The sequence below is a fragment of the Oculina patagonica genome, chromosome 3 (assembly GCF_052425735.1).
Source record: "Oculina patagonica isolate OP01 chromosome 3, crgOcupat, whole genome shotgun sequence".
Lineage (NCBI taxonomy): Eukaryota > Metazoa > Cnidaria > Anthozoa > Scleractinia > Oculinidae > Oculina > Oculina patagonica.
The window spans coordinates 19,174,848-19,194,496 of NC_135760.1; the positions used below are offsets into that span (position 1 = coordinate 19,174,848).

The 19,649-nt window shown below is 38.8% G+C and overlaps 6 protein-coding genes across 9 annotated transcripts in view; 3 read left to right on the forward strand and 3 right to left on the reverse strand.

Moving 5' to 3' along the window:
* LOC144645285 (uncharacterized) overlaps window positions 1-19,649 on the forward strand; it is a 46,125-nt gene that overhangs the window by 19,774 nt on the left and 6,702 nt on the right. For all 4 annotated transcript variants that reach the window (XM_078504801.1, XM_078504800.1, XM_078504802.1 and 1 more), the window contains one exon: window positions 19,536-19,562. In XM_078504801.1, coding sequence (XP_078360927.1) covers window positions 19,536-19,562 — 27 coding nt within the window. The remainder of the gene's footprint in view (window positions 1-19,535; window positions 19,563-19,649) is intronic.
* Window positions 735-1,921, forward strand: LOC144647029 (uncharacterized). The gene has a single exon (XM_078506771.1). It carries the CDS (start codon window positions 742-744, stop codon window positions 1,486-1,488), a length of 747 nt encoding a protein of 248 aa, XP_078362897.1. The 5' UTR covers window positions 735-741; the 3' UTR covers window positions 1,489-1,921.
* Window positions 4,463-5,309, forward strand: LOC144645701 (uncharacterized). The gene has a single exon (XM_078505250.1). It carries the CDS (start codon window positions 4,522-4,524, stop codon window positions 5,248-5,250), a length of 729 nt encoding a protein of 242 aa, XP_078361376.1. The 5' UTR covers window positions 4,463-4,521; the 3' UTR covers window positions 5,251-5,309.
* LOC144645442 (uncharacterized) lies at window positions 7,383-9,506 on the reverse strand. Its single transcript, XM_078505023.1, has one exon. The coding sequence runs from the start codon at window positions 8,169-8,171 to the stop codon at window positions 7,443-7,445; it is 729 nt and encodes a 242-aa protein (XP_078361149.1). The 5' UTR covers window positions 8,172-9,506; the 3' UTR covers window positions 7,383-7,442.
* On the reverse strand, window positions 9,716-15,576 carry LOC144645443 (uncharacterized). Its single transcript, XM_078505024.1, has 2 exons — window positions 14,629-15,576; window positions 9,716-9,742 (listed from the first exon to the last, which is right to left on the reverse strand). The coding sequence occupies exon 1, from the start codon at window positions 15,502-15,504 to the stop codon at window positions 14,782-14,784; it is 723 nt and encodes a 240-aa protein (XP_078361150.1). The 5' UTR covers window positions 15,505-15,576; the 3' UTR covers window positions 9,716-9,742; window positions 14,629-14,781.
* LOC144647031 (uncharacterized) lies at window positions 16,549-18,438 on the reverse strand. The gene has a single exon (XM_078506774.1). It carries the CDS (start codon window positions 18,424-18,426, stop codon window positions 17,626-17,628), a length of 801 nt encoding a protein of 266 aa, XP_078362900.1. The 5' UTR covers window positions 18,427-18,438; the 3' UTR covers window positions 16,549-17,625.

Here is a 19,649-nt window from a genome sequence, read left to right on the forward strand (position 1 = left end):
TTCATACCATTATTGTAGCAATTACTAATAAAAGGTGTCCTAACACTGCTCCATCAAAGTATAAGGGGGGGAGTTTGAAAATGAAAACATCCGCATGTTCTGAGAGAAATAGAGGGAATCTAGGCGAAGTTTTTCGTTTTGAAAAAATTGTTTTAGGATCACCGGCTGTTAACGAAAGTGTTTTAGGAAAATCGTCCGCCATTCCGGTTTGTTTGTCTGAGTCATGACGTCACTCGTGCGCTTCGCTATTCTTTGTATTCACATGACGTCATCAAAGTTCTTAAATCCAAAATCAAACGGTCCCTAAGGACCCTAAGCTGTATTAAATTTTTCATTGGCTATAAGACTTTCTAAATATATATTTTTTCAAAGGTTTTTCAGCTCGATAACATCCTTCGATAACATCTCGATAACATCCTAACATCCTTCCTTCAGGCCTTTTGAATTTCGGAGTTTTACACCACAAGATACATTCAATAATAGTTACAATAGCAATTAGTTAAGAAATTTAAATTATTCAATTGGCAAGCTGTGACACAAACAATGGATGGTAAGCCTGTGGTTTGACCGTTACGCACCAGGGGAGGGCTCATGCTACCGCTGACGTGATACGTACGTGTTGTCATGGATCAGTGCGTAGGTGTTCGTGACTAGCGAGTTATATACACATGAGAATAAACAAAACGACGTGAAACTTGAAATCAGAGCATAAAAGCAAGTCTTGAGACACATACTTTCAACATGAAGATCATTTGTGCAGGATATGCAAAAACTGGTACTAAATCTATCGCAAAAGCCTTGCGGTACCTTGGGTTTACGGTACTTGACTGGGAAGAGCAAATCTTTGACTTTGTAGATGACTGGGCCGACGTTTTCCAAAACGGCATCAAGCCAGATGTGAAGCGAATTTACCAGAATGCTGATGCAGTCGTGGATATGCCTGGAACCTTTTTCTACGAAGAAATAATGGAAGCGTTCCCTGACTGTAAAGTGCTTCTGAGTGAACGAGACGAAGATTCGTGGATAAAAAGTTTTGTTAATCAACTGGAATCGATGTCTGCTGGACGAACCAAGATGTCGTATATGCTCTCGCCGACAGCGAGGAGAGTAAGATATGTCGTGGACTCGTATGGCAACGCTCTTTTTGGCTCGTGTAACCCCAAGTCGACCTATGTTCACAGAAAACGATATCGTATCCACAACCACCGTGTAAAGTCGATTGTTCCCGCTGACAAGCTGTTGGTGTACAACGTAAAACAAGGATGGAAGCCATTGTGTGATTTCTTAGGGTGCGAGGTCCCGACTGATCCCTTCCCACATGAAAATATCAAGGCTGAAATCACCGAGACACTTTCCAAGACTAGATATGGCCAGCAAATAAAATGGGAAATACATAGCGGTTTTTTTATAATCGGTTCAGTTCTTGTAATAATTGTAGCAATATTTCTGACCATCTGTTTATTTAACTACAGTGATATTGACTCATGAGTAAATAACTGATAACAGTGATGTTTTTATAAAACTTTACTAATCATTTTTAGTTTGTTTTTAATCCAATTAAGATGTTATAAGGAATTACGAGACCTAATTCAATTTTTTTTATATATAGCCTTATCGTAAAAAAAGACTTTCTGAAAACTTGAAGCGTAAATTTCATCATTAAGTTTAAATTTTTAATGTGTGTAAATTAATTCACGTTGCTACTCATTGCGTGCCAACAACGCAGGCAGCATCCGCCTTCATTTCGTACAGAATTTACGAGTATGGTTCAGCAGAGATCACGTTTACGCACATATATTGGGTATACAAGCATAAAAACTAAAAATAATGCGTCCTTACTCAAATGAGATCTTAAATAAATTCGGTCACGAAATTGTAAAGAGTCAATTATCACACAACTCTTTAATCCAAATAAAGGAAACACAAATCTTTTAGAATACCTTTGTTGTTGACGTGAGCAGAATGAAACACCAACGCAGTCATTTAACATGGCAGGTAGAGAGGGTCTCAATGGGGTGGGGGCTTTTACGGTTAACGGTTAAAATTTTGGCCTTTTTACGGCTAACGGTTAATTTATTTCCATTACGGTTAACAGAAGTTAAAAGTTAATTTTCATTGTTTTTAATAGTTAAAAATCAATTTCCATTATTGAAAAACGTATTTTAGGTCTTTGGACCATTTTTGGGACGATGAAGTAAACTAGTTTGGGTTATTTATAATCACTGACCGATTTTTACGGTTAACACATTTTACGGCTAACGGTTAAAATTTTCCATTTTTTACGCCTAACGGCTAAATTTTTGGCCGTTTTACGGCTAACGGTTAACCCCATTGAGACCCTCGGTAGACAAATTGAGCCATTTCGTAACTAGCCGGACGCCCACTCTTACAAGTGAATCTTATGCTCTCAAAAAAGGCGCGAAAACTTAAATCTTTTTAAATATTAAAATATTTGTGTGGCGACCCAAAAGGTTCTAAAGCGGGTTGTCCTAGACTCGTTTTCTCTGAAACCTTATGGTTTTGGACAGTTCGTTGATCGACGCCACAGCACAAGAAACCACATAGTAACAAAAATCAGAGTCGGATTATAATATTTGCCTATGGCATTGGGTTTTTTGACGCGACCACTTAACAAGTCGTCACGCCTCCCTCCCCCTTGCCCCTTGCCATCCTGCAGTTCTTCAAGTCACAGCGACATAAAATAAGCTGGCCACTACACAGCGACTTCACAGGAATCCCATGGTACACTGCTGTCTGTATCCACGGGAACTGTCCACGACACAGGTTCACTATTAGTATGCCCTCATTGCCAAAGGCTCTCTTAATTCTTATGCCATATCCTTAACATTAGTATTCCTTATTCGGCCTAGCCATCAGTGCACAGTTTTCATTTCTGCCTTAAGTATCGAAATACTTAATGAAATGCTCAGTGACCTGGCCTTTGAATGGAAGTGAGGCTGGAGGTGACCTTGTTTTGATACAGACCTCACTGCTTTTGTTGTGTTAATCATGTTGTTTTGATGCAAACTAGTTTGCATTTACATAATAAAGGAGAGAGGTTTGTATCAATGCAAGGTCACCTCCAGCCTCACTACCATTCAAAGGCCAGGTCACTTGGCAGGCAACTGTAAAATGGACTATTGACACTTTCTTTCACTGCACACCGCTTTCGACAAGGCTGTGTACGATCTCTGTGACTTTCTCTTCTGGATCTTCTGGCTGTGGATTTCATGATGTTCGCGCGATTGCTTTCGGAGTACTCGCAAGCGTTCACCCAAGTTTTTGATTGGATGAAATAAGTCGGAAACTCTTCGAGTGCTTGAACGAAGATTGGAAAAACTTGCACTTGTTCCCCCGACTGACGGTCCATGTGCAAATTTTTTACTATGAAAAGGAAAAGTCAAAAACGTGTAATTATACCGTGGTTCTGTCTGCTTTGTGTTAAACCATATTCGTATTTTCGGTATTAGACTGGAATTATCTTGCAATGGAAGCTAATGCGGGGGGATATCATTAAAAAAGCTTCATGTCATTTGCGTTTGAAAAGATCCCCTGCATTAGCCTCCATTGCAAGCTAGTTCCAGTCTAATTAATTAGTATTATGCATGGACTGTTAATTAATAGTTTATTTTGTATTAATTTTTATTATAACTTACTAGAATCACCTGATGTTTTTACCGTGTATAAAGAATTGTTAAATAAAATAAATAAAATAAATAAACAAATAAATAAACTAGTTCCAGTTCAATACCGAGAATACGAATATGGTCTTTTATAACAACCCGAGAATGCGGCTTGTTTGTCTTGTAAATTCCTATTTGCCTTTTTTCATCTTTTTTTCTTTGACAATGTTATTGTAATTGGTTGTACATGTCTATAAAGAGGAACAATAGCATAGAGCGAAAGTAAGTGTTCGTCACATAGGCAACATTCTAGCTGAAAAAGAATTTTGCGCAGAAAAAGAATACTATTACAGTAAAAATCCGAGCCAGAACAATAAAAAAGAACGGTAAAACATATTAAAGAAACGGAATTGAAAAATAAATTTAAGACTTAGTTGACATGACTCTTTTGAAAAGCTTGTGTTTACAAATTACAGGTATACAGATCATGTATGCCTTGTAAATGCACGTAAACTCGGGGATACATTTTCATGGATCATTGTGTTATCACACAAGCGAGTTAAACCAAATAAAAAAAAGACGAGTAATTTGACATCACATAAGGGGAGGAGACCATTTGTGTTGGATATGGAAAAACCGATAGTAAATCCATTGCTAAAGCTTTTCTTTACACTGGGTTTACGGTATTTGATTAAAAAGAAAAAAATGTCATTACAAGAAGCTTAAGAATTATTTATTAACATGAATAGGAATGCAAATGTACAGTACACAAAATCCCTATTCATCAATCAGTGTGTTAGACGTGGCATGTTCTTAGGGAGGTACACCGAGCGAGTAGCTTGACCCGGCAGCAGTAAAGAAACGAACAGAGGTCAAAGACAGTTTTCAAGCTTTACTCATGAAGATCATTTGTGCAGGATATTCAAAAACAGGCACTAAATCAATCGCCAAAGCCTTGCGGCACCTTGGGCTTACGGTATTTGACTGGGAAGAGCAGAGTTTTGACTTCCTAGATCACTGGGTCGATGTTTTCCAAAATGGAACCGTACCAGATGTCAAGCAAGTTTACCAGAATGCTGATGCAGCCGTGGATCTGCCTGGGTGCTTTTTCTACGAGGAAATACTGGAAGCTTTTCCTGACTGTAAAGTGATCCTGAGCGAGCGAGAAGAAGATTCATGGGTAAAAAGTTGGGCTCGTCAACTAGCATCTATATTAGCTACACGATCCGAGTATGTGGCCATGTTGTCGCCATCGTGGAGGAAAATGTGGTACGTTTATAATTCCTATGCTGAAGCCGCTCATGGCTCTAATAACCCCAAGTCCACATGTGTTTTTAGAAAGCGATACCGTATCCACAATCACCGTGTAAAGTCGATTGTTCCCGCTGACAAGCTGTTGGTGTACAACGTAAAACAAGGATGGAAGCCATTGTGTGATTTCTTGGGGTGCGATGTCCCGACTGTTCCCTTCCCACATGAAAATATCAACGCTGAAATCACTGAGACACTTCCCATGACCAGATGGGGTCGGCAGGTGAATTGGGAAGTACAGAGAGGTTCTCTTGCCATCGGTTCAGTTCTTGTTGTAGCTGTAATAACTGGTCTGGCTATATATTTTAGTAAGTGACATTCGGCTCAGAGTGAAAACAAAGACTTCTTGTATTATTCCTTAAAATATTAAAGATACTTGAGGGTCAGTGGTTTCTCCTTGATGGTTTCGATTCTAATTTGAGTTACGTCGCATTTAATTCTACAGCTCATTCAACAAAAATTGTCAGTTCAGCAACAACTCGGTTCAAACTTTACTTGTTAATTTCATTATCCCTTTTTTCAAAAATTAATGCATGTCATTCGATGTTTACTGCGTTTCCCTTAACGATTTCAAAAACCTTATTTATTCAATAATTCATGAATCCAGGGACTAATTAAATCATGGACAATACAACACGTGTATGAGTTTCATATTGGCAAAATACCCCTTATTAGTATTTTTATACAATGAAAGGATACTAATAAGGCCAAGGACAAACGCTTTTCTAACCTTATTGATAAATGTTACCAATACCGCCCAAAACTGAAAACCAGCCTGAACACTTTTTTAGGGTTAGAATTTTTAAAGCTATTTAATATTTATTTTACCCATAGGCAAAGCGCATATTTAATCCTATTGTGCTGTCACTGTTTTTAAATTCTGTTTTTTTTAATCTGAATTTTGACTTGATAATGGAGCAGGTAGCGTAGAACATTCTTGGACTCTGATAGCTTTTGTAGATTTTAAGAACATTCTGGCCTTAATAAAAAACCTGTTACAAAAATCTTTTTCTCATTACGGTGTCCATCTAGAATTAGATAAAAAAAACAGCAGTTTGGTTATGTTTACATATTTTAATTCGTAGATCGCGCGTATACACCCGCTAATTAAAGGGTGAAAGGTAAAGCCTGCTGTCGAGCCAAGTGGCTCATCAGGCCGGAGCTTATCCCGGTTTCTGTAGCATTAAGCGGCTCGGAGTATTTCTACTCCCCCCTGGATGGGATGCTAGTCCATCGCAGGGTTACCCCTCAGCAGTAAATTTGCCGGTAACCCGTTATAAACTTGGGTGGAGAGAGGCACTATGAGAGTAAAGATTCTTGCATGCCCAAGAACACAATGCAGCGCCCTGGCCAGGGCTCAAACTGGGGCCGTTCGATCCGGAGTCCGGTGCACTAACCATAAGGCCACCGCGCCTCCCACCAAACGTCAGCCCTCTAACGTCCTCAAGACCCAAGGAATTACATTAAGCATTCCAGAAAAAACACCTGGATACCTATAAAGTTCCAAAAGTAAGAACCCCTTCCCCTCTTCCGGCGGAAAGTAGCGACGTATCTAAACTATTGATAATTTTTTTTTGACAATTCCCGAATGTAGCGACCTTCTGAGTTTCAGAGAGCAACTTCAAGCGTAATTTGACATGTTATGAGAAACAATGAGAATACAGATGCAACAAGCTGAAGTTTAACAATCAGTCAATCACAGTGGGTCTTTCCTTTTAGGACAAGGTCCGTGATTCGTGAGTGTGACATCCCCCCCCCCCCCTCTCCCAACCACCCTGAAAAAAGGTACTGTCATTACACTCATTAGACTCGCATAGATTAAGGACTAGTTGTTCATTGAAATGTAAAATTCAATCGTTTTATGGCACATTGAGCCAATGTCAGTAGATATATTTGTTTAAGGTCCAATGAGTGACATTTCGAAAATATAACCGTCAGCCGTCAAATGCCGGCCCACAATTTAACCATCCATCGTCAAAAAGCAATGTTTTAAACTGTCAACCTTCAAAGGTACCTTTCCCCCATGGAGACCCTCCTATTCGCTCAATTATAGAAACTCTGGTGCGCTGACTAATTGGCAAATGGGAACCGATTGAAATGGAGGCAAAAATAATTAACATTTATTGGACGAGGTCGAGCAAAGTATCGTGATTTGTCAGTAGCGAGCAGATCGATTATTTGTCAAAGCTGGCACTAACAAATAAAGATATTTTGGGACAGCTTACGTTGCTTGTGTGCAGTGTCGAGCAGTGAATATTCAAAGAACATGAATTAATATACAAAGTATGATAAAATTAATGATTAATTCGCCTTCAAGTTATGAGATTGCTAGAGCTCCCTGACCTTACAATAAAGAAATATTAAGTTAAATTAGCCCTCGTATTATTTAATGCAATGTTATTCAAATTACAATCGAAAAACATTGAGGAAAAAACCATCTACGCTCTAAGTGTCTTAGATATTTTAAGAATAAACAAAGACGTCTTTGTTTTAACTTTGAGTAGAGTGTCACTGATTAAAGCAGATAGCAAGAACAGTTATTACAATTATAACAAGAACTGAACCAATGGCAAAAGAACCTCTCTGCACTTCCCAATTCACCTGCCGACCCCATCTGGTCATGGGAAGCGTATCAGTGATTTCAGCGTTGATATTTTCATGTGGGAAGGGAACAGCCGGGACCTCGCACTCCAAGAAATCACACAATGGCTTCCATCCTTGTTTAACGCTGTACACCAAAAGCTTGTCAGCGGGAACATTTGACTTTACAAGTTGGTGGTTGATACGGTATCGCTTTCTGAAAACATAGGTGGACTTGGGGTTATGAGAGCCAAATTCGGCATCGACGTAGGCATTGTAAAGGTACCACATTTTCCTCCAAGTTGGCGACAACATGGCCACATACTCGGATCGTGTAGCCAAAATCGATGCCAGTTGACGGGCCCAACTTTTTACCCATGAATCTTCTTCTCGTTCGCTCAGAATCACTTTACAGTCAGGAAAAGCTTCCAGTATTTCCTCGTAGAAAAAGTTCCCAGGCATATCCACGACTGCGTCAGCATTCTGGTACATTCGTTCCACGTCTGGCCTTGTACCGTTTTGGAAAACATCGACCCAGTGATCTAAGAAATCAAAGCTCTGCTCTTCCCAGTCAAATACTGTATACCCAAGGTGCTGCAAGGCTTTGGTGATTGATTTAGTACCCGTTTTCCCAAGTCCTGCACAAATGACCTTCATGGTAAAGTTCAGCTATTAATGGTGGTTGTGCCTCTCTGCCGTAATGTCAACTTACATGTCGTTGTTTTTTTTTTCGTGCAACTTGTCACGAACACGTCACTGATGCATGAAAAGACGCATTATTATTCATTGCAGCTACTATACTCTATTCTCATCGGATGAGAGCATTCCTGAGCTATTAAATTCACGTTGACATCAAATTTTTATGTCATATCTACGGACAATAGGATTATACATGCAGAACTGATGTCATTTCTACAGATAACCTTGGAAGCTTTCTACCTTGAAAAAAATATTGGAAAAATATTTATATTCCACGGTTTAATATTTGGTGCCTAACATCTTAAAAGTGGCACTTCGATTTCAATTTTTGGGATACCAATCTTAGAAGATATATCAGTTTTCAAATGTTAGCTAATGTAAGAAAGGAATAATTTTCTACATTGGAATTTTATCTTTGCTGGTACTACACATTCACCTAGTGTATTTTGTGGCATTGGCTAGTCCTATCTATGTTTGCATATACGAAAAAAATCCTAATTACTTAGAGTATTAAGTCGAGTAATGTGGAGGGGGGGGGGGGGGGAGGGGCTCGTCAATGAAACATTGAATAAAGAGAGGGGCCACCTGCTCTTTTCAGGCCTGAGGAGGGGGTCCTGACGGACTGAATTTCTATCTTTCATTATATTTTTCCCTACCCCCTCTACATAAATAATGACCGGTTCCTAATAGAGAACAGACTAGCATCGTGCGGAATCGTGCAAACGCCGCCTTTTTCTGCCTTGCCGTAGTCTGTCTTGCTTGTCAGTGAGAGAACGAAGCGATGACTGAATCATCCAGATTTGCCAAAGTAACGGAAAACTGTTTGGAAAAACTACTAGATGATAAGGACGCAAAAACATAAACATTTCATACATCATTTTTGCAAGTTTTTGCTAAAATATTTGCCAGTGAATCATTGACATCAAAGTAGTTTACAAACGTGTCTTTGACTGTTTTTCTTGTTTCGCCATCAAAAAATCGTGTGCCTTTTTAGCACTAACAATGTCTTATAAAACAATTATTTACACTCAGCATGTTCATATAATATCCGTAAATGTTGCATAACCTTAATTTCCCGTTAAGCCTCGGTCAATTAATCGCTCGTGCTTTCCAATCTGTTTTTACTGTGCTATCCGACGCTATGAAGTCATATTTGACAACTGTCCTGCAAAATTGTGCGGATCGCGGAGTGCGGAATTTATGCCTGATACTTAGCTGAGGCCATAGCTGGCCGAAAAATGAAAAATACGTTTTTGGTCCAGTATAATTTTTAAATCGTTTTTCGGCAACTCCGGAAAAAAATGTCACTGCAAGACGGTAATGTGCATGAGCAGATCATTATTTGTTGGCAGTTAATTGCAGATCATTTTGTGGGCTCTCGGCTCGTCAAAAAAAGGAAAAAAAACATATGCATCGAAAGAAACCTTACGCTCTTTGTGTGCAGTAAATATTGAAAGAACATGAATTATGATGAAATCGATTATTTATTCACACTTTAGTTTTGAGATTCATAGAAAAAGCGGAATTAGCTATCGTATTAGAGCGGTTTTCACTTGAGTGTCGAAAGTAAATTGCGTTTGCTTTGGTTTTGCATTACTACGCTTAGTGATTGGCTTAAAAATCTCGCGCCACCTTCTCAGCCAATCAGGAGTAAAACCAAAACCAATCGTGACTCGCTCGCGCACAATTTCCCGCGCTTCGTGCCAGCTACATGTATTTGCTTCGAGTTTTGATTGGTTCACTGGATTATCTGTGTCCTTTGTGATTGGCCAGAGTAATTACTTTGGTTTTGGTTTTACGACACTCAATTGAAAACCGCTGTCACAGGATGTTTTGCAGAAAATATTGCAAAATAAATAGTTAAATTAAATCTTGATTTAGTGGCTTTTAAGGTTTAGGTAATTAGTACCGAAACTTCTAGAAAATCTAAAATATACCAAAAATAACTATAAATTAAGATAGTGTTAATTGGTTAAGAAGGCGAGCTTAATATCACGTTTTTTATAGCCACTGAACTGAGGCACGGCCAGCGCCCATTTCTGCGCACTAAAGTGTTTTCTTGTATTTATTTAAGTTCTTGTCTTGTGATTTTTATGTCTTAATACCTAAGTTTAAGAATATTCGTGATTGTGAACGTGAGTTCAGTTCACTGATAATGGAACTAATATATTTTGATCTGTCAACCATGGGACATCGTGTCTCAATCTTGTCATATACTCCGTGAGAACTACTTTTGCTAATACCACCAAAACCCCTTCGGCAACCGAAATGACGCAAGAATGTATCTTAATGAATGTATGATCCATTAGCAACTAGGGAAAGATAATTTAAAAGATATGCATGTTAATAAGCAGCTAAAAAACATATATAAGCAACGCTGTAAAACTAATAATTTAGAAGAAAGTTGAAGGAAGAAGGAAGATAGAACTTGTGAGACAAGAAGCTTGAGGAAGGAAGCTATAGATGGAAGTCAAGACTCGAAGAAAGTAATTTGTAAGTCAAGACGTTGGAAGAAGAAGGACAGAAGAACTGACGTTAAAGAAAAAGAACTAGATTGTGAGTTATACTTAACAAATAAACCTATAGTTCAATCTTCACGAGTCAGAGTCGCTTGCTGCACGACAATGGAGTACAAGCTCTAAGCTAATCCCCGCCGGCAGTAAAAGCACCCTTTAACACTGGTGCAGAATCGAATGTCGACAAGCAGCCTGCGACCAACGAAGCAAACCAAAGGAAGAAACAAAGAAAAAAGCGACAAAAACTGGATAATCTAACGAAACAGACGATTTCATAGAAGAAGAAGCCTATCTGATTGCTGCAATCAGATTAGAACTTTTAGAGCTCACGGATGGAGAACTTTAAGACACAGTGAACTTTCTCAAGAGGCTGGAACATTTTTTTTCCAAGAGGCGGACGACTGTTTAGATAAGTTAGATATATTCCATTTAAAGATTGCTATTTAGCTTTAACTGTACTTAGTTAATTAGTTATGCCATTTTTCCCTTGCCATTTTCGCTGTTTTCAACTCGTGTTGTGTATCGTAATGTTTTTGTTTTGGTGCCGTGCATGAAGCATGCAGCATCGAAAGGCGTTACCACGCGAAGTCAAAGTAAAACGTTTTGTCACGGCAACTGCCAAAATCCTAAAAGAAAAACGGAAAAGATGAGCGATCACGAGGACGAAGTTTCTCAGAACGATATGGCGGAAACTATGAGAAAATTACAGCGATTGTTTGTTTGTCAGAATGAATTTTTTGAAGTGACATTGCATGGTATGCAGGCAGCGATTGATAAAGTTGCATCTCCAAATTTGAAATCATCAGTCAAATTAGAGCCGTTTTCTGGCTACGAAAACGAGGACGTAAACCGTTTCCTCGAAAAATATTTAAACCGCTTAAAGGCCAAAGACGTTCACTTAAGTCCCGAAGCAAAGGCCGCCGATCTAGCGAGCCATCTGAGAGGTCCAGCCGAAACGTGGTATTTTTCCCTTGATCGGTTTATACGAAATGATTTTGACAGTCTTGTCCGTGTCCTAAGGCAACGATTTTCTTCGGACGATTTTAAATGGCGTCTCCGGCAGTCACTAAGTTCGCGCAAACAAGGACCCAATGAATCCTTGGATTCTTATATTGAATTTATTAATAGCACCTGCCAACGATTGGGCGTGCCGCAGCAGGACCAAATGCATTATTTCGTGCAGGGATTGCGCGACGATATTAAGCGAGAAGTGTTAATGCACAAGCCTACTGATTATCAAACAGCAGAGAATCTAGCCCGCCTAAAAGTGTCGGTCGATAAAACGATCGACGAACAAAACACCAAAGACCCGGAGAAGGAACTCCTTTACAAACTTTTGGACAAATTGGTTCCACAGCCTGTTGGTTCAACAGGCCCTGTGAAAGAACCAAAACGAGTCGCAGCTTATCAGCCTGCGAGTGAATCAAAAAATGATTTATTCGCAGAGTTTAGAAAGCTGCAAAATGAACTCCGAGATGAAATCAGATCACTTAAAACAGATTTTATGCGTCCACAGCCACCCCAGGAGACACAGTTCAATCGGCAGTATTCTTCTTTTCCACGTAATGGAAAATATTTTAGAGGTTCACCCTTCAGTTCTAGAACTCCACCTCCTCCATTTAAGGATGGTTGGACTAGTAACGGGAGGCCAACTTGTTACCGCTGTGGTGAGGTAGGTCACATTGCAAGAAACTGTTATGCTGAACCTTTGGAAATAAGTGAAGAGCATCAAGTTTCTTTAAACTAAAACGTACTCCTTTATACCGAGACAATAGGGGAGTACGGAAAAGGGAACATATTCATTTAGTAACCAGAAACGTTTCACACGATAAACTAAGTCTCGACAAACCATGTTTTGAAGTTCCAGTCGGCACGTTGATTAATTTTTCAGATTCAAATTTAAAAGCGGAGACGAATGATATGGCCGAACATGTTCATCCAGATTTAAGAGGAATTATTTTTAGTGCCCCATTGCTAACGAGCGAAGATAAAGAAGATAATACAGAAAAAGTTGTCAAAAAGGAAATTGAAAATTTCAGTGTTACAAATACTTCCAAGGTTTCTCAAGTTGTTATTGCGAGTTTATCGAGTAATGATGCCCCGTTAATAAATTTTTCAGATGTAAGTTTAGAGACGCAAGAGTCGTCGTTCCAAGAGTTTTCAGGGGATCCAAAAATTTTTAATGTTTCAGACAATTCCGAAATACCGCTTGGAAGTGAAGTTCAAGACAACGACGACAACGCTACCGAAGAGTTAGTTGACCTATCAATTGAGTTTGGGCACGATTTCTTTTCACGGTCAAACGATACTTTTGAAATTAAGAATTTTATTCATCCCGATCTTGAAGATATAGATTTCTCCGTGATCCAAAGTGAAAATAATTTTGAAGAAGATTCTTTTTTTGCCAGTGTTGCCATAAACGATAATATATTCATGGACATGCCATGTTTACGCACATATTATCAGTGTGAAAAAGATGTCGAGATAAATCCCAGATTATGTGATGTTGATGCAGATCATCAAACTATTGTGGTTGATATTAAGACGATTATGCTAATAGTTTTCATCAAAGTCAGTCTTTATTTATCCACATTGAAATTACTAGTCGACAGCGTAACCGCTACGACTATAAGTTTCTGCTTTCATTTTGACGATTGTTTTCGCACAAAGAACCCTTTTGATCTGAGTAACACGGATCTCAATTTTTTCAAATGGATGTTTGCTTCATGCACTGAACGGCGCTTTACGGAAGAATAATTCAAGGCCGTTACCGACTTTCCAAGTAAGTTGTGCTCGCTCTGTAACTGCATGATCTTAAATTTTTCCTAGTAGACTTTTGCAGAGTCGCCGCGATGTGGCAAACTTTCCGCGCGACATACAAAAAGGCAAAAACGTCTCTGATCAATGTATTTACCCGATTGAGTACAACTTACGCTAATTTCCTTTATTTTGTTTTTGACCTATTTAAGTCTTAACTTTAATTGAGTGTCGTGTCACACTTTTAATTCGAATGGGGACATTCGATTTAGATCGGGGGGTAATGTCACAGGATGTTTTGCAGAAAATATTGCAAAATAAATAGTTAAATTAAATCTTGATTTAGTGGCTTTTAAGGTTTAGGTAATTAGTACCGAAACTTCTAGAAAATCTAAAATATACCAAAAATAACTATAAATTAAGATAGTGTTAATTGGTTAAGAAGGCGAGCTTAATATCACGTTTTTTATAGCCACTGAACTGAGGCACGGCCAGCGCCCATTTCTGCGCACTAAAGTGTTTTCTTGTATTTATTTAAGTTCTTGTCTTGTGATTTTTATGTCTTAATACCTAAGTTTAAGAATATTCGTGATTGTGAACGTGAGTTCAGTTCACTGATAATGGAACTAATATATTTTGATCTGTCAACCATGGGACATCGTGTCTCAATCTTGTCATATACTCCGTGAGAACTACTTTTGCTAATACCACCAAAACCCCTTCGGCAACCGAAATGACGCAAGAATGTATCTTAATGAATGTATGATCCATTAGCAACTAGGGAAAGATAATTTAAAAGATATGCATGTTAATAAGCAGCTAAAAAACATATATAAGCAACGCTGTAAAACTAATAATTTAGAAGAAAGTTGAAGGAAGAAGGAAGATAGAACTTGTGAGACAAGAAGCTTGAGGAAGGAAGCTATAGATGGAAGTCAAGACTCGAAGAAAGTAATTTGTAAGTCAAGACGTTGGAAGAAGAAGGACAGAAGAACTGACGTTAAAGAAAAAGAACTAGATTGTGAGTTATACTTAACAAATAAACCTATAGTTCAGTCTTCACGAGTCAGAGTCGCTTGCTGCACGACAATGGAGTACAAGCTCTAAGCTAATCCCCGCCGGCAGTAAAAGCACCCTTTAACACCGCTCTATTAAATGCCATGTAATTCAAATTACAATCGAAAAACATTGGGAAGAAAACTATCGACGCTCAAAGTGCTTTTTAAAAGTACCGGTATTTTAAGAATTAACAAAGACGTCGTTGTTTTCACTTATGTAAAGGCAAATGTCATTGATTAAAACAGATAGCAACAAAATGTTGCTACAATTAAAACAAGAACTGAACCGATTGCAAAAACACCTCTCTGGACTTCCCAATTCATCTGCCGACCCCATCTGGTCATGGGAAGTGTTTCAGTGATTTCAGCGTTGATATTTTCATGTGGGAAGGGAACAGACGGGACATCGCACTCCAAGAAATCACACAACGGTTTCCATCCTTGTTTTACGTTGTACACCAACAGCTTGTCAGCGGGAACAATCGACTTTACACGGTGGTTGTGGATGCGAAATAGCTTTCTGAAAACATAAGGGGATTTGGTGTTACAAGAGCCACTGATGGCATTAACGTAGCAATCGAACATGTACTCTGTTTTTCTCGCTGTTGGCGATAACATGGACACAAACTTTGAGCGTGTAGCAAATAGCGATTCCAGTTGACGCATAGCACTTTTCACCCATAACTCTTCATCTCTTTCGCTTAGAATCACTTTACAGTCAGGAAAAGCCTCCAGTATTTCCTCGTAGAAAAAGTTCCCCGGCAGATCCACGGCTGCATCAGCATTCTGGTAAATTCGTTTCACATCTGGTTTGGTGCCATTTTGGAAAACATCGACCCAGTGATCTAAGAAGTCAAAGATCTGTTCTTCCCAGTCAAATACCGTAAACCCAAGGTGCCGCAAGGCTTTGGCGATTGATTTAGTACCCGTTTTTCCCTGTCCTGCACAAATGACCTTCATGAGTAAAGCTAAGCTATCAGAAGTGGGTTGTGCCTCTGCCGTGATGTCAAGTTACATGTCGTTGTTTTTATTCTCGTGAACTCGCTCTAGTCACGAACACTTCACTGATGCATGAAAAGGTGTATTATTATACATTGTAGCTACTTTATTCTATTCTTATCAGTTGAGAGCTAGAGCATTCAGCTATTAAATTCACGCTGACATCAAATTTACATCTCATATCTATGGACAATAGGATTATACATGCAGAACTGATGTCATTTCTACATGATAAGGGACCGGTCACTATTAACGTAGAGGGGGAAGGAAGGGCGAAAAGGGGGGGGGGTCAAGGCTGTTTCAGTTGGCTTGGGGGGAGGGCTAATTTTTTCATAAACCTTAAAATGAGGCCATCATTTTTTAAGGTTTTGCAAGAGGACTTGTCTGTGCTTTTGTAAATGGGATTACTTCAACTGGAAATGGGATTACTTCAACTGGACACCCAGTTAAAAGAATAGTATCATTACTTTATTGCTTTAATATTTCACAATTAAATAAAAAGAAATCCAGATCAGCCTGTTAAGTTTTTTATTTATTTATTTATTTGTTTATTCATACAGGAACATGTAGTTTAGCTTGTTTAAACGGAGTCCTGTCTAAATACTTAAAAATAAATAAATAACTTCGATAAAATTAATACTAAAGAAAACCATACAAATTACATTTTATTACTACAGTGGAACCCCGATATAACGATCCTCGATATAACGATATTCCCGGTATAACGATGAATATTCTATGTCCCGGCAAAAGTTAGAGTAAAATGTATGGGACTAGCTGAACCCCGATATAACGATCTTCGATATAACGATATTCCCGATATAACGATGAGAATTTAGCGGGCCGAACGTAAAATCCTCCCGATATAACGATATTATCAGTTCACAGTCACAATTTTTTTGCAAAACATCGAATTTAATGCAATAATATTACAGTTACTGAGTTATCTCTAACGTTTCTGTAAACAGCTTTGTAAAATGATATACGAAAATGATACTGTGTTCTTAGCCTCTTTATCAAAATTATTCTCTTTATCCTCCTTTATATGCAGTAAAAATACTTGCTAGGTTTACCCCGATATAACGATATTTTCGGTTATTTTTCGCCCATATCGTTATATCGGGAGTTTCAATATAACGATTCCTCGATATAACGATATAATTTTACTGCTCCCTTGGCATATCGTTATATCGGGGTTCCACTGTAGAACACTACATTAAAAGGACTATGTCACGGGGATTTCGCACATATTTGGTCTAAACTGTTCTGAAATAAGTGGTAGGCAACTTTACCGATGAAAAACATTATCTTTGAACTTTTAACTGAAGATATAACCTTTATTTGGGTTTAGAAATCAACCTTCGGCTATAAATATCGATTTTTTTTTTTGAAGGCGCGCGAAAACTATTTGAAAACGTTGGCTAACGAAGATATATCACTTTTCCAATTTTTCTACAAAATATGATGAAATTATTGATTTATTCAGGCTTCAAGTTTTAAGAGATTCCTCCAACTTTCTGAACTTATACAATACAGAAAAGTTGAAATAGCTCTTTCATTATTAAATGCCATAAAATTCAAATTACAATCGAAAACCGTAAAAACCGTGGAGAAAACCAATGACGCTCAAGTATCCGGCTGAGATTTTGAGAGTCAGTAACGACTTCGTTGTTTTCACTATGAAACATCCTAGAGTGCTACGACTTTGTTAAGCGTCAAGGATGATTGGAACCTTGTGGCCCGCCCAATGTTTGTCCTTTGAATGCAACAGTTGTGTACGAACGGTTAAATATAACTTGAACCAAAGTAAGGCGTTCCTACCTAGTTTGTAAGCTTCAAGCTTGCTGAGCAGAATCACATGATCGACCATGTGCGGAAAAGCCATCTTAAAATCAGCTAGAACCGTACCATTAACGTGGTTAAATGTCTAAATTGAATAGCAGAGTATCAACTAAATGTGCAAGGGCCGTGCTGTACTGCTTCTTAAATCAAAACTGGTTGTTTATATAGATGAGGTCGTGAACATTTGAATATTCAAACAGTAAAGACGTCGTTATTTGTTTACTTTTTCTGAGGCGAGTGTCACGGATTAAAACAGATAGCAAGAACGGTTATTAAAATTACAACAATTACTGAAGCGATTGCGAATACACGTCTCTGGACTTCCCCATTCATCTGCTGAGCCATTCTGGTCATGGGAAGTGTTTCAGTGATTTCAGCCTTGATATTTTCATGTGGGAATGGAACAGTCGGGACATCGCACTCCAAGAAATCACACAATGGCTTCCATCCTTGTTTTACGTTGTACACCAACAGCTTGTCAGCGGGAACAATCGACTTTACACGGTGGTTGTGGATACGATATCGCTTTCTAAAAACATAAGTGGACTTGGGGTTATGAGAGCCAAAGGTGGCATTAAAGTAGGAACCACCTATATAGTTCATTTTTCTCACTGTTGGCGATAACATGGCCGCAAATTTGGATCCTCTCTGTTTCAACGATTCCAGTTGACGAGCCCAGCTTTTTACCCATGAATCTTCCTCTCGTTCGCTCAGAATAACTTTACAGTCAGGAAAAGCTTCCAGTATTTCCTCGTAGAAAAAATACACGGGCATATCCACGGCTGCATCAGCATTCTGGTAAACTCGTTTCACATCTGGCTTTGCACCATTTTGGAAAACATCGACCCAGTGATCCATAAAGTCAAAGGTTTGCTCTTCCCAGTCAAATACCGTAAACCCAAGGTGCCGCAAGGCTTTGGCGATTGATTTAGTACCGGTTTTTTGAAATCCTGCACAAATGATCTTCATGATTAAAGCTATGAAAAGTGACTTGCTCCTCTGCTGTGATGCCAAGTTACACGTCGTTGTTTTTATTCTCATGTATTTACTGATTTAACTCGCTTTAGTCACGAACACGTCACTGATACATGAAAACGGATATGTTCATATGCAAATTCAACACATGTCCTCCATATGGCCCCGCTCACGCAATCCTTAGTGTAGGGCCGGACGGGTTGACATGATCCGGTACGGAAAAAGCCGTCCAGCTCCTCACTCGAACGGCTTTATTGCAAAATATTGTGAAAAAAGTTCGCTGTTGTTGCAAAAAATGAATAACAGCAGCCACCACGGTGAAAGAGAGTCTACTATCCGGATGAACTGTCCGATAATGAAGTTTTCGAACAAGCAAACAGTTTTGATACGAACGTCTTTCAGATGAAGCGTCAAAAATCATCGTGGGTTGAAAACGCCGTGAAGAAAACAATGTATGAACGTTTTTTTTTTCAAGTTTCTGAGAGAAGTTGGAGGAACCAGAGAAATCACAAGCATACCTTTTGCCGACAGCTGGATTAATTACTCTGTAATTTCTACATCAGTGTTCGTAGAAGAGACAAAACAGAGTACAAACCCGACACACTTTCCTCCTTCCCGAGAAGCATACCAAGATACTTGGACGACAGCGAAACAAAAAATTAACGTCCTTAAAGACAACGAATCCAGCATCTCGTCCAGATTACGAAAAGTGTCCAGCCCACTTTTACATGTCTTTTAGGCCTACTCTGGGACCCAAAGTCGCCGTAACTTTGGGCGATAGCTTATTTTTTACAAAATAACCGGCGATTTTGGGCGATTTAAGGCGATTTTGGGCGACATTAGGCGACTTTGGGCGATTTTGGGTCCCAGAGTAGGCCTTGGGGCGATTTTAGTCGATTTTAGCTTATTTTGTCCAAAATTACGGGCGAGTTGGGCGATTTTGGGTCCCAGAGTAGGCACTTTTGGAACGAGTTCGTTAACAGAGAATCGACTGGCTAATTTTAATTAATATAAATTTTAATTTTAAGAAAAAAAATCTGTACACCCAATACAGCTAATACTGGACGACACGACAAGAGTTTATAGTCATTGTCTGGGAAATAAAGTCACTCATTCACGATGGGTCTTAACGCTCGCAGCTGATTAACAATTATTATTTCGTTTTTTTTTTTCAGGTAGTGGCGTTGGAAAAAGAGGGCCATGTAAGTTAAATTCTTTCTGTTTGTTTATATTGCATCTTCAGTGTTCCATAGTGCAGTATCGACCGCCTGCTCAGAACAACAAACTTT

Coding starts and splice junctions, on each gene's coding strand:
- LOC144647029 (XM_078506771.1), top strand. CDS start 742: ATGAAGATCATTTGTGCAGGATATGCAAAAACTGGTACTAAATCTATC.
- LOC144645701 (XM_078505250.1), top strand. CDS start 4,522: ATGAAGATCATTTGTGCAGGATATTCAAAAACAGGCACTAAATCAATC.
- LOC144645442 (XM_078505023.1), bottom strand. CDS start 8,171: ATGAAGGTCATTTGTGCAGGACTTGGGAAAACGGGTACTAAATCAATC.
- LOC144645443 (XM_078505024.1), bottom strand. CDS start 15,504: ATGAAGGTCATTTGTGCAGGACAGGGAAAAACGGGTACTAAATCAATC.
- LOC144647031 (XM_078506774.1), bottom strand. CDS start 18,426: ATGAGAATAAAAACAACGACGTGTAACTTGGCATCACAGCAGAGGAGC.